General features: G+C 38.6%; 1 protein-coding gene, 1 long non-coding RNA gene and 1 pseudogene across 3 annotated transcripts; all 3 read left to right on the forward strand.

Moving 5' to 3' along the window:
• Positions 1–48: 48 nt before the first annotated feature.
• LOC141836133 (uncharacterized) lies at positions 49–1,454 on the forward strand. 2 transcript variants are annotated; one of them, XM_074723550.1, is made up of 3 exons: positions 49–157; positions 340–705; positions 865–1,454. In XM_074723550.1, the coding sequence occupies exons 2-3, from the start codon at positions 364–366 to the stop codon at positions 1,075–1,077; spliced, it is 555 nt and encodes a 184-aa protein (XP_074579651.1). In that variant the 5' UTR covers positions 49–157; positions 340–363; the 3' UTR covers positions 1,078–1,454. The 2 variants fall into 2 exon arrangements, with proteins under 2 accessions (XP_074579651.1, XP_074579649.1); XM_074723548.1 differs by lacking the exon at positions 49–157 and having other exon boundaries at positions 286–705; positions 865–1,453.
• A 7,024-nt stretch (positions 1,455–8,478) lies between these two features.
• LOC141836578 (putative disease resistance RPP13-like protein 1) lies at positions 8,479–11,745 on the forward strand (annotated as a pseudogene).
• Positions 11,746–11,829: 84 nt separating this feature from the next.
• Positions 11,830–12,480, forward strand: LOC141835749 (uncharacterized). Its single transcript, XR_012602415.1, has 3 exons — positions 11,830–11,883; positions 11,962–12,233; positions 12,318–12,480. It is a non-coding gene; the product is annotated as an uncharacterized LOC141835749 (long non-coding RNA).
• Positions 12,481–13,029: the final 549 nt, after the last annotated feature.

The following is a 13,029-nucleotide window of genomic DNA, read 5'->3' on the forward strand; positions in this document are numbered from 1 at the left end:
TATTTCTTCGAAACCAAGGGTATCTTTGTCTTTTTATTGATCCATAGTTTTTTTTTTTGGGTAGAATAACTCTATTTTTTTGGAAAGAAAATTATTTTTCCTGGACAGCCGGCTGATCGGTCGCTGCTCTTAGTTTGCGATTGCGTCGACGAAAGAGGTGATTCCTTTTTCTCCCACCAATTCGATCGCTATATTTTATCCTTTATTTTCCCCTAACAATACTACTCGCTGCGATCCTTGTTCGTTTTCTTTCTGAAAGATCTCCCTTCCATTAATTTTTTTGAATTGAGGTTGTGAACCGGGGTCATAGCGATTCATGCATGCACTCGTCGGTGACAGGTAGAACTTAATTTATCCCGTATAATGGATGGCGAGAAGGTAGACAAGTTTGGAGCTTCTGAAGAGTCCATTAGCAAGAACCCTAACCTAAGCTCTGGCAACAATAACAATTCGCCGCCGGAGGTGGAAATCCACCTCTTTCGGAGGGGTACAGGACCGATCGATGTCTTTAGATCGAAGTTGGGTGGTTGGGAACAGGATCGCCTCGAGGTTCAAGATATCCTCGATAAGTACGGATTCAAGTCCCTTTTCGCCTACAACTCAGAGTCTGGGAGGGGCGTCCCAATCCGCTTCAGCCCCCGGAATGGCCGCTCCATTCTTTCTTACGCTGACGGATCGGTTGTCATCGTCGATGGAGAACCAAAGGTTACAATTTTTCAAATGTTTCTTTCATCTAAATCTCAACCTTCAACTAATTATTCATTGCAAAGAAATATACACAAGCAGACCTATTTCCGTTTTCTTCAGCATTAACATATATTTGTTCTGTTTACTTAAAAATCTTGAAATTGTTTCTCTTCACAGGATTCGTTTGTTAAGCCCATGACCAAGATTTTGGTTGGGGTAGCGGTGCTAACCCTTCTGATAGCAATTTTATTTAAAGAAACCCCGGAATGGTTTATGGCGTCTAAAAGTCTTAGTGGAACTTTCCCTCCTTGGGTTCTTGCTTGCATCGTCATCGTCTTTACTCGGTTAAGGAAGAGAACCAAGGATGTATTAAAGAAGTATGGGTGGTGATAAGGATTCATAACAGCTATCTGCTTTTTGAAAAATAAGGTATCCTTACTATATGGTAATTAATTTTCTGTACAATTATCCTTTTCAAATGTTCTGAAATTTCATTACCACTTTGAATAAGCACTCTCCCATATGCAGTAATCACAGCAAATAAACAAGGAATACACATTGCACTACTTATGTGGAGACGTATTCTTGTACTATAACTTATGTTTAAATAGCTAAGTAATATGTTTTTTGATAGTTCATGCCATAGTTGTTCACCAAATAAACTTAATTGGTGCTTGGTTAACAGAGTAGATAATGTCTGGCATTACCGCATGTGAATCCTTTACAAGAATCCTTAAAAAGGTAACAAAAGAGTGTATCCCTAGTGAATATTTAGTAAACCTAATTGGGTCATAAAGAACGTGATATTATCATGTTAAATGGATTTAAGGCGTGGGTTAACTTGGGTCTCACCCGAGCCAACCGCGCTGGATCACGTAATCAGAGAACAAGTCTCCAGTTTCCTCGGAGACTGATCCTTGTCCCGAAGACAGGCTACCATGCCTTCTCCGACCATGGTCCGGTACAGAGAACGAGCTACCGAGCCCTCTCTGACCTAGTCCGGAGAACGAGCTACCGAGCCCTCTTCAACCGGTCCAGAGAACGGTCCTAATCCGGAGAACGAGCTACCAAGCTACCGAGCCCTCTCTGACCTATTCCGGAGAACGAGCTACCGAGCCCTCTCCGAATCAATCCGGTCCAGAGAACGAGCTACCGAGCCCTCTCTGACCTAATCCGGAGAACGGAGCTACCGAGCCCTCTCCGACTCAAACCGATCCAGAGAACGAGCTACCGAGCCCTCTCTGACCTAATCCGGAGAACGAGCTACCGAGCCCTCTCCAACTCAATCCGGTCCAGAGAACGAGCTACCGAGCTCTCGACCTAATTCGTAATTCTTATACAATTAAACTGAACTTAAATCTGTGTCAACATCAAAACAACGGGACAAAACTGTCAACTAGATCTTCTTACTCACTTCCACACATCCAAACATCAAGTCCTGTTTGGATCACCCCTTGGTCAAAACTGACCAGACCTAGGTGTATTGTCAAACATCGAAACTGTAGGGTCTAAAGGATGTCTGTATCTCCACAATAACATGATATTGTCCACTTTGGGCCTAAGCCTTCATGGTTTTGTTCTTGGGCTCTCCCCAAAAGGTCTCATATCAATGGAGATATCTTCCATCCTTTTAAATCCATGATCTTTTCCATGTGTTTTAGATGTGGGACTATGTTTGCACATTTGCAACCCAACAATCCCCCCCCCCCTCAAACAAAGGACCACAGGCCCCCCCTCAAACGGAAAGCCTCCGTTTGATGTCCGAATCCTCGATCCACCAGGACTTCCTGCCCCTCGGTCCACCCTGACCTACTAGGACTTCCTGCCCAGCCGCAACCAGGACTTCCTGCCCCTCGGTCCACCCTGACCTACTAGGACTTCTTGCCCAGCCGCAACCAGGACTTCATGCCCCTCGGTCTACCCGACCTACTAGGACTTTCCTGCCCGGTGTCTGGTCCTCTTGATTCAAATACGGGAGCCTCCACTTCCTTTGTTTTTAAGGTTCAACCCACATGGTTAGATCCGGATCATGGCTCATCCGGCGGTTAGTCCGGTGAAGAGTGGTCTCGCTCTGATACCAATTGTAGGGTCCAAAAGGATGTCTGTATCTCCACAATAACATGATATTGTCCACTTTGGGCCTAAGCCTTCATGGTTTTGTTCTTGGGCTCTCCCCAAAAGGCCTCATGCCAATGGAGATATCTTCCATCCTTTTAAATCCATGATCTTTTCCATGTGTTTTAGATGTGAGACTATGTTTGCACATTTGCAACCCAACAATATATTAAAATATAACATATATTAAAATATAAAATATTCTGAATTAATTAGATCCTGTCAATCCAAACCAGGATCTAACCAGGACTCAACTTAGATCACCCCAGTGGGTCTAAGTTGGACCGCGCCTAAAGTCCAAAATTGGACTCGTCCTCACTGGTTCGCTCCTCCAGTGACTTACCTCACTTACCTCGTGCAGCTCTACTTGACTTCTTAACCCACCAGGACTTCCTGCCAAGGCTCAACCACCCTGGTCTTTCTGCCAAGTCCTCAACCAACTTGGTCTTCGGCCAGTTGTCAGGCTCCGCGAACCCAACTGGACTTTCTGCCAGGGCTCAACCACCCTGGACTTCAGCCTGGTATCTGGTTCTAAGTCTTTCGACCCTGCACACTTAGTAAAGAGATTAAAAACAACAACCTAACTTTAACTTATTTGTCATTCATCAAAACTTAAGTTTGACCGTTAGTGCAAATTGCACCAACAGAAACTCTAGGCAAGATCTTAGTGCATCTTACACCAACAGAGCAGGGGCGAAGAGCACAGGCGGCGAAGAGCAGGAGCGAAGAGCACAGGCGGCGAAGAGCAGGGGCGAAGAGCACAGGCGATGAAGAGCAGGGTCGAAGAGCACAGGCGGCGAATCGCACAGGGCCGACGAGCACAGGCGGCGAATCGCACAGGGGCGATGAGCACAGGGGCGAAGAGCACAGGCGGTGAATCGCACAAGGCCGACGAGCACAGCCGGCGAATCGCACAGGGGCGATGAGCACAGGGGCGAAGAGCACAGGGCGACGAGCATAGGAGCTTCGGCATGTTGGTGCGACGATTCTGGCCGTGCGATTTTGGGAGAGCGGGATTTTGAATCGAAGCCACGGGGAGAAAGCTTCGCTGCCACGGAGAAATCGCGCTGGCAGCTACGTCACTGTCGCGCACAAGTCGCGTAAACCCAGCGCACAGCAGAGAAAAACTGTATATATATATATATATATGTGACCAAGTTGCAAGATGGAATATGACAAGAACTCTTCATTAATTACCAAGTTGCAGGATGGAATATGACAAGAACTCTTCATTAATTTGACTATTATGCAAATCAATTTTAATTTAAGTCATTTCTATTTTAATTTAATTATTTGTGAGTACAACCTTTGATGAGCTGTGCAAAAGTTGATTTTCCATTATAATTTAATTATGTATGAGTACAATCTTCAATACACTAGATCTTCATGTGTAATAGTTCTCGATTTACTCTGGTGGCCTGTGGAAAACTTCCGTGGGACCGAATCAGTCACTCCAGGGATTAAGTCAATGCGACTGACTAGAATTTATCATCATTTTTTCATGTGCAATAGCTAAACTCTTCATGTGCAACAGTCGACTTTTATTATATTATTTATTTTTTTAAAGAATTAATAAAAAATAACTCTGCATTTACTAAATAAAATAGAAATAGATAAAGACAAAAGATTGTTTTACTTGTACAATTTTTTTTTAAATTTTGTTTAAAAAGTGAGCTTTGATATATATATCGACATCCATAAACATCACCACTCAATTCAAAACAAATGCATATGTTTATTTTTCAAATAATAAAATTAATGTCATGATTCGAACGTTGATAAACTAATACCAATTATCTAATTCTCGATAAATTGATCTCCAATCTAGATCACTCGCTATGTCATCTTCTAGTTGACCTTACCTATTTTTTTAGCCATCTGATCCCTATGAATAACTTGTTCAAAGAGATATGGATAAAATACTATGCATTAAATGATCAAATCTATTTTTCGATCCACCAAAAGTTTTAGTCGCTCGATAACCAATTTCAGTCACCTGAAATCTAACTCAAGTTGGAACCCTCCCTAGACTGGATCCACATTTAAATTTTAGGTCTCCCAAATTCAATCTTCAATCTATCACATTTTTGTCTAGGTTCCATATACTTTTTTTTCTTTTCTCCCTATCCTAAAACTAAGGAACTGAAATGAAAGAACTAAAAAAGGAGGGACAAAATTTGAAATTTGAGTCATGTAGAATTGTATATTTAATTTTGTTTATTTCTTCACATAATCAATAACTAGAATAAAAAAATGGGAATGACAAGACATCCGGGAATAAATGATTACTCTCTATCAATAGGTCTGTTAAAGACCCAAACCATAGAGTACTTAGTACAGGCGCTACGGAGAGATATGTTTTTAGACTATGACAGAGTCCTCTTAAGTTGAATTCTACCCTTGTTCGATTTATATTTTCACTCAATTAAGCTCACCGCATCTTACCTTAAGTGATCCTCCTCTCGGCTTCTCATCCCTCGAATGCACAAAGCTACTCACTATGTGTGTCCTTTTCTCTATGTCAATGTACTCATTCGTCAAGGTTTTCATCCCTCGGATGCACTAAACCGTTGACTCACATTCTGTGTCATCTTTCTCACATATTTGCTTCTTTTGCTTCAAGTTTGATTATCTTCTGGTACTCCTCATCCTTCATATTCCTTATAGGTGCCCTATATCACCCTTCATTGTTTCTCGAAACCCTGAGTCATTGAGTAGTCTCATGTGTTCTTGTAAGTGCATACTTACAAGAAGTTGAATGATAATAGTACATAATAATAAAACAAGATCAGATTTTAATAATCTCAATGATAATAGTATAATATATAATGAACATTGATAAATTTATAATACTTTAAAGTCCACTCAACCAAAGTTATTGTTTTGGAAAACAAAATTGAATTAATTGATTAAAACTTGAATGCCAACTTAGCTTTTAATAACTTATAGGTCAATAATTGAGTAAATTAATTGTATATTAAGTGAATAAAATATCATATGGTCATAGATATATATATGATCAAGTTGCATGATGGAATATGACAAGAACTCTTCATTATTAATTTGACTATTACGCAAATCAATTTTAATTTAAGTCATTTCTATTTAAATTTAATTATTTGTGAGTACAACCTTTGATGAGCTGTGCAAAAGTTGATTTTTCATTATAATTTAATTATTTATAAGTACAATCTTCAATAAGTTCTTCATGTGCAATAGTTGATTTTTTATTATAATTTATTTATTTATGAGTACAATCTTGGATAAGCTCTTCATGTGCAATTGTCAACTCTTATTAATATTATTTTATTTTTCTAAGAATTAATAAAAAATGACTCTGAATTTACTAAATAAAATAAAAATAGATAAAGACAAGAGATTGTTCTACTTGTATAATTTTCTTAATTTTTTTAATAAGTGAGCTTTGATATATCGACATCTATAAACATCACCACTCAATTCAAAACAAATACAAATGTTTATTTTTTAAATAATAAAATTAATGTCATGATTCTAATCTTAATATATTAATGCCAGCTATCTAATTCTCGATAAATCGATCTCAAATCCAGATCACTCACTACGTCATCTTCTGGTTGATCTTACCTATTTTTTTAGTTGCCTGATCCCTATGAATAACTTCTTCAAAGAGATATGGATAAAATACTATGCATCGAACTATCAAATCGATTTTTCAAGCGACCAAAAGTTTTAATTGCTTGGTAACCAATTTCATTCACCTGAAATTTAACTCAAGTTGACTATGATAGAGTCCTCCTAAGTTGAATTCTACCCTTGTTCCATTTATATTTTCACTCAATTAAGGTCACCCCATCTTACCTTAAGTTGTCTTGTAAAACCAATTAACTAGCCTACGCAGCTCAACAATGGGGGACGAGTTGTGGAGGTCGGCTACTAGCACTACAATTGGTGCTTCTGGAATTACCAAGTGGCCGGGCAAGGGGGAACGGTCACCCACCTCCAGGAATAGTAAGGTTTGTAAGATTGATCTTACTTGGATTAACAAAAAAAAAGTTATAAGCTAATATAGGCTTTGAAGTGTGATCAAACTTGGGGCTTAGTTCCAAGGCCAAAGGATATGAAGTCTATAGCTTTGCAAGTGAATCTAGAGAGTGAGGAGTCAATTTGAAATTCTCTAGTATAAAGGAACAAAAACTCTTCTCGCTGTTGTCTCGTATAAATAGGGATAAGTGTTATCATTTGTAACCATCCAAGTACGTGTAAGTAGAGCTATTGATAGAGTTTATCAATTCTTATCTCATTGTTTCCGTTTCCAAAAGAGAGGAGATAGTAAGACATCCATATCAAACCGAATTAAACTATCATCCCTAATTTAAAAATACTCACAAATATTATGACAAATCATATGGCATTAAAAATGACTAACATGATTAATTAATTTATAAAGAAAAAAATACAAAATTTTCCAATCATTTTGCTTCATGCAAGACAAACTACACAATAATAAAATTAGAATTATCTTAATGTCCCATCTATCGATCACTTATATATATATAACTTGAATGTTGGCTTTAACAAAACATCATATGGATATATATATATATATGAGCTAATTGCACAATGGAAAATGACAATAACTCTTCTTTAACTTGAATATAATACATTTCGATTTTAATTTAAATCATCTCTCCACTTTAGCTCATTAATTATTCATAAGTACAACTAATTTGATGAGCTCTTAATGTGCAATATTCGATACTTACTAAAGTTATCTAGTCATTTCCTCCATGAATTAGTAAAAGAAGACCGTAAATAGATATATAGAAAAGGTTGTCTTACATGTAGAATTTTATGCATTTCAACTACCATTCATTAATAATCTAATCCAATAATTGGCCAAGTGGATTGTATATTAAGTGGGTGAAACATCTTATGGATAAGATATATGAGCTAGTTGCACAATGGAAAATGACAAAAACTCTTTATTAACATGATTGTAGAATGAGTCAATTTTAATTTAAGTCATCTCCATTTTGGCTCATTAATTATTTATAAGTATAATTTTTTATGAGCACTTAACGTGCAATAGTCAATACTTACTAAAGTTATCTAGTTATTTCTTCTATAAAAAATGGAAAAAATAAACTAACAAAAAAAGACGGTGAATAGATATAGAGATTAATTTAATCACTCTACCTTATATGGATATATTTAAACTTTACCCCCGGGGCATAGCTGAGTTGGTTACGACGTAGTAGAGTTGCAAAAGAGGGCAAGGGTTCGAATCCTGACGAAGCCAGGCAACACCCTCCTGCGTCGTGACCAACTGCAGTTTCTCGATTTACCTCCTCACAAATGGTCGAGGGGGCCGATCGTGTGGAACCGCTAAAGTGGCGGATTCCACCTTTTTGCAGAAGATATATTTAAACTTTTGTAAATACATAAGCTAAATAATATTTAACGAAGCAAATTAGCATTAAAGTTGAAATTTCATTTATGTTTCATTATGTCAACATCCATAGCATCACCACTTAATTCATAACAAATGCAAATGTATAATTTTTAAATAGAAAATATCAATTTTCTAATTGCTTGGAGCCTATATATAGTCGTTAGGGCACTAGCATTTTTTACATGCAAAACAAACATCACATCCAACAACTTGTGAGTCCTTTCCTCTCCCTTCTACCAATAATGGCAATGATTTTGGATTTCTTTGTCTCAAAATTCATGACAGTCACAACCAACATGGTAGAAGCAGAGATCTTTAAGGTACTCGATGTTGATAAGGAGATCAAAGTTCTTCAAGAAAGGTTGGAGACAATCAATGGTTATCTCCATCAGGCAGAGCGAAAGAGTCATGGAAATAATGAAATTGATGTATGGGTGCAGAAGTTAAAGGACATCATGTATGATGCTGATGATATTATTGATCTATGTATGATTGAAGGGGGAAAGATATTGAAAGCTCGAGCTTTATCAGGTTCATTGACTATAAACATTCCTTTCAGCTATCTCTTTTCATGCTTTCAATGTCTTAAATATCGTCATGATATTGCCAACCAAATTATAGCACTGAATAGCAAGTTAGAAGATCTAAAAAATGATACAGTCATAAAAAATAATTTGGATTGGGCAACCAAAGAACCAGTTGATTATGTTAATGAGACATCTCACCTACAAGTTAAAGGAGATGTCATAGGAACACAAATAGAAACTACTATTGAAACACTAATTGCTTGGCTATGTAAGAATAATCAAAAGAAGTGTCGTATTTTTGGAGTTGTGGGAACAGGGGGAATCGGAAAGAGCACTCTAGCAGGTAAAATATTCAAGGATCAACGGATCATAGATTATTTTCCAAATAGAAAATGGTTGTATGTCTCTAAAAATTACATGGAGTCTGATTTGCTAAAAAAGTTGATTAAGTTTGAGGAAGGAGCTGAAATCAATAGAGAAAATCTTGCCGGAAAAAGTAAAGCAGAATTAGAGAATAAGCTTGTGTCTGTTCTCACACAGAATACTTTGATTGTGTTAGATGATGTATGGAATTCATCTGTATGGGTAGATTTCTTGAGAAAACCTATAATGGAAAGTGCCACAAGTTGTACCATCTTAGTTACCTCTAGAAAAGAAAATATTGTAAAACAAATGAAGCCTACATATATCCACCCAGTTGAAAAAATGGATGAAGAAAGTGGTTGGAATTTGCTTAAACATTTAGCATTTGAAGGTGAAGAAGACGAAGATCATATATCAAGCTTTAAGGAAATAGGAATTAAATTTGCCAATAAATGTGATGGTCTACCTCTTGCAATTAAAGCTATTGCTGGGGTTCTTTACCAGCAAAACAAAGCAAGATGGGAGGAAGTTCTCCAAAGTGATGCATGGAACATGGATCAAATTGAGGAAGAACTGAGGCCTTTATATTTGAGCTACGAAGACTTACCACCTAGATTAAAACAATGTTTTCTCTATTGCTCTTTGTACCCTCAAAAAGAAATGTTTTCTAAAGAGGTTATTCAGTTTTGGGTCGCCGAAGGTCTTATTATGGATGAACAAGATAATTTGAGAACAATGGAAGATCTAGGGGAGGAGATTTACAGGGAGTTACTTGGTCGGAATCTCTTGGAAGCTAATGCAACTATAGATGTGGCCAAGAAATTCTTCTCTATGCACGATCACTTCCGGTCGCTCTGTGCAAATTTAATGAGAGAGGAAGGGATTTTATATCGACATGGTACAGAATTCAAAGCAAATGATAATGTGAAAATTCGGCGGCTGTCAATCTCTTGCATGGAGGATAAGCTAGTGTTACCACTTCAAATTGTAAGACAAGCTTGTTTGAGAACTCTAATTCTAACAGACTCCTCCCAAACCAAGACGATCGAAGATAGTGTACTTCAAGCATTACCGTGTTTGCGAGTTTTGGATCTCACAAAAACATCAATTGAAAAGATTCCAGATTGCATTGGAGATCTATTGCATTTAAGATATCTAGATCTCGATGGAACAAATATTCGTGAGATTCCAACAACTATCGGGAACCTTGTAAACCTTCAGAGTCTGAATATCTCAGAGTGTGAGTTCTTGGAAAGACTTCCTGTGTCCATCACTAAGTTGCATAATCTAAGATGGCTTGACATGAGAGATTGTCCACTGCTCACTTATGTGCCCAAGGGAATTGGAAAACTGGAAAATTTCTATTGCCTTCAGGGATTTCTGGTAGGGCAGAATGACTCAGCCTCTGAAGAAGGTTGTGATTTAGAAGAGCTAAAAAATCTATCCAAGTTGAGAGTCTTACGCATTTATAGGCTTGAGAGGGCAGAAGGAGGAGCCTCTGCACTTGCAAACAAGCCTTTTCTTAAGGAGCTTTCGCTGGGATGGATGCAACCAGATGAGGAGGAGGAAGATGAAAAGCTGATGATGGCAAGGATGATGGAGATGCAAACAAGGACATGGATGATGATAATGATGATGGCTCTACAGCAGAAGATGAAAATGAGAAGACTGAGAAAGAAGAAAAAGGATGGAGCGAGGAGAAAATCAATAAAGCAGAGAGGATATGCAATGAAATGGCTCAGCCTTCATCGACCATATTCGACCTTCTTTTTGTGAACTATCCTGGCCGACAGTTCCCGAGCTGGATGACATCCTCTTCCTTGGCTGAATCTTTTCCAAACTTGACGTATTTGAAGCTTGTTGGTTTGTCATGTTGCACGGAGCTCCCTCCCTTGGGCACACTGCCTCAGCTCAAGTACCTCCGTATTGAAAGGGCAAGCGCCATAACAGCCATTGGGTCTCAATTTCTCGGATCGAGAAGCTCTGCATTTCCCAAACTCCAAGTGCTCCAATTCAAAGACATGCCCGCGTGGGAGGAGTGGACATTCAATGGAACACCTCTCGCAGTGAAGTTGTTTCCAAGTCTCAGGGATTGTACTATTTTGGACTGCCCAAAGCTAAGAGCTCTTCCTGACGGCCTCCACCGAGCCACCAACCTCAACGAACTGTGCTTGCGCCAAACATATGAGCTAGGTGAGATCAACAACCTCACCTTGGCTTACAGGCTCGAGGTCACAAATGCAGAGGGTTGAAGAAGATATCCAACATCCCGTCATTAAGATATCTTGAGGTGGATGACTGTCCCAACTTGGAGTGCGTGGAGAATCTCGACAAGCTGCAGCATTTGGCGGTGTGGAGTTCAGAGGAAATGGAGCAGCTCCCGCAGTGGCTACCGGGCTTGATCGAGCAGCATAACAACACAGCAAGCACTCACAGGAGTTTGAAGAAGTTCGAGATGCACTGCAATCTGCAACTGCTGAAGAGCTGTCTCAAGGGCACGAGAATTGGGACATCATCAAGCAAATTCCTTCTGTCAAAATCGAAACATATTCCGGCCAAGAGTACATGCGATACTCCAAGGATCCCTACAACTATGATGCAAAGATTCCTTCTAATTGAGTAAGGCAATCAATTCTTCTATCTTCTGAATCCTCCTTCACATACAACCTTTCAATTCTTTCAAACACCTTTGTTTTTTTACAGGATGGTGTTGATGAAAGCGCCGCCAATCACTTTGTGTTTTCTTCAATTATATTGGTGAAGTTGTGATTCATTTAGAGTTGAACTGGTAGTATCATCTTCAATTTCATCCTTAGAGTTATTTGTCTTTCTTAGGTTGAGAAGCATCAATTGGCTTGCTGTAACATGCAGCAGGATGTTGATCTCTCAGAGAAACAAGTTGATTTATCGAAGCAGATTTCTAAAGAGCAGCTGACAGAAGATGTCAGTAACAAATCAGGATGAGTTACACTTCAGAAAGCAATGATGCTGCTTCAGGAGGTCTAATTGGCACTTGCCATGGCTGTGGCATATATGCATACCCCAACCGTCTATGATTAGCAAGCGAAACTTTAGAGCAATAAAGGAAGCCTGCAACTACTATTTTAGTAAGTGATTCACCCTTCCCATTCAACCTTACAGTTCTTTCAATCATCTTCAACTTCAACATGCTAGTTACTTGTCTTTCTTAGGCTGAGAAGCATCAAATGGCTTACTTAAACATGCAGCAGGATGTCCATCTCTCAGAGAAACAAGTCGATTTATCGTCATGGGTTTCTAAAGACCAACTGATGGAAGATGTGCGGTTACAAATCAGGATGAGATACACTTCAGAAATATTGCAATGATGCAGCTTCAGGTGGTCTAATTGACACTTGACATTGACACTGATATGCATCTGGATTTTCTGCAAAACTTTAGATTTACAAAGGAGGGCTGCAGCTACAATTGGGATTCAGGCTTATTGGTGATGGTGCTGAAGACAAGTTCTCAAGTGGAAACTAAAGCACTTTTGACAGCATTCTACTCTCTCTTTGTGACTGTTCATGCATTGATTCAGCATGGCTTTTGAAAATTTCTTCAAAAGCAATTCTGCCATTTTCACTTCTTCTAAACTATGGAAAGTGGACCCGGGTCATCATGATCATGTGTCCACTCGAATTAAGTAATTAGTTAAGGTCTTATTTATCCCTATTTTGTACCCTGAAAATAGTTTCTTTGATGCATCAGACTCTTAATTATGTTTCCTTTTAGTTACTTCTATAGTTGGATCCCCAAAGGACCAATTCATTTTTGGGCTTTTAGTTGCATAACAAAACATTTAAACCAGGTTTCATGCCATGGCACGTCCAATCACATTTACAAAAGATATTTCATGCCAATCCAATAAAAAAGTTATACTAA

The sequence above is a fragment of the Curcuma longa genome, chromosome 10 (genome assembly GCF_044706935.1).
Source record: "Curcuma longa cultivar G26 ecotype Majalengka, Jawa Barat chromosome 10, ITB_CL_G26_1.1, whole genome shotgun sequence".
In the NCBI taxonomy this organism is placed as follows: Eukaryota; Viridiplantae; Streptophyta; class Magnoliopsida; order Zingiberales; family Zingiberaceae; genus Curcuma; species Curcuma longa.

Excerpts from the sequence above, each read along its gene's own strand:
- LOC141836133 (XM_074723550.1), top strand. The coding sequence starts at position 364 with ATGGATGGCGAGAAGGTAGACAAGTTTGGAGCTTCTGAAGAGTCCATT. Across the intron at positions 706-864 it reads TCGTCGATGGAGAACCAAAG|GATTCGTTTGTTAAGCCCAT; the intron begins GTTACAATTTTT and ends TTCTCTTCACAG.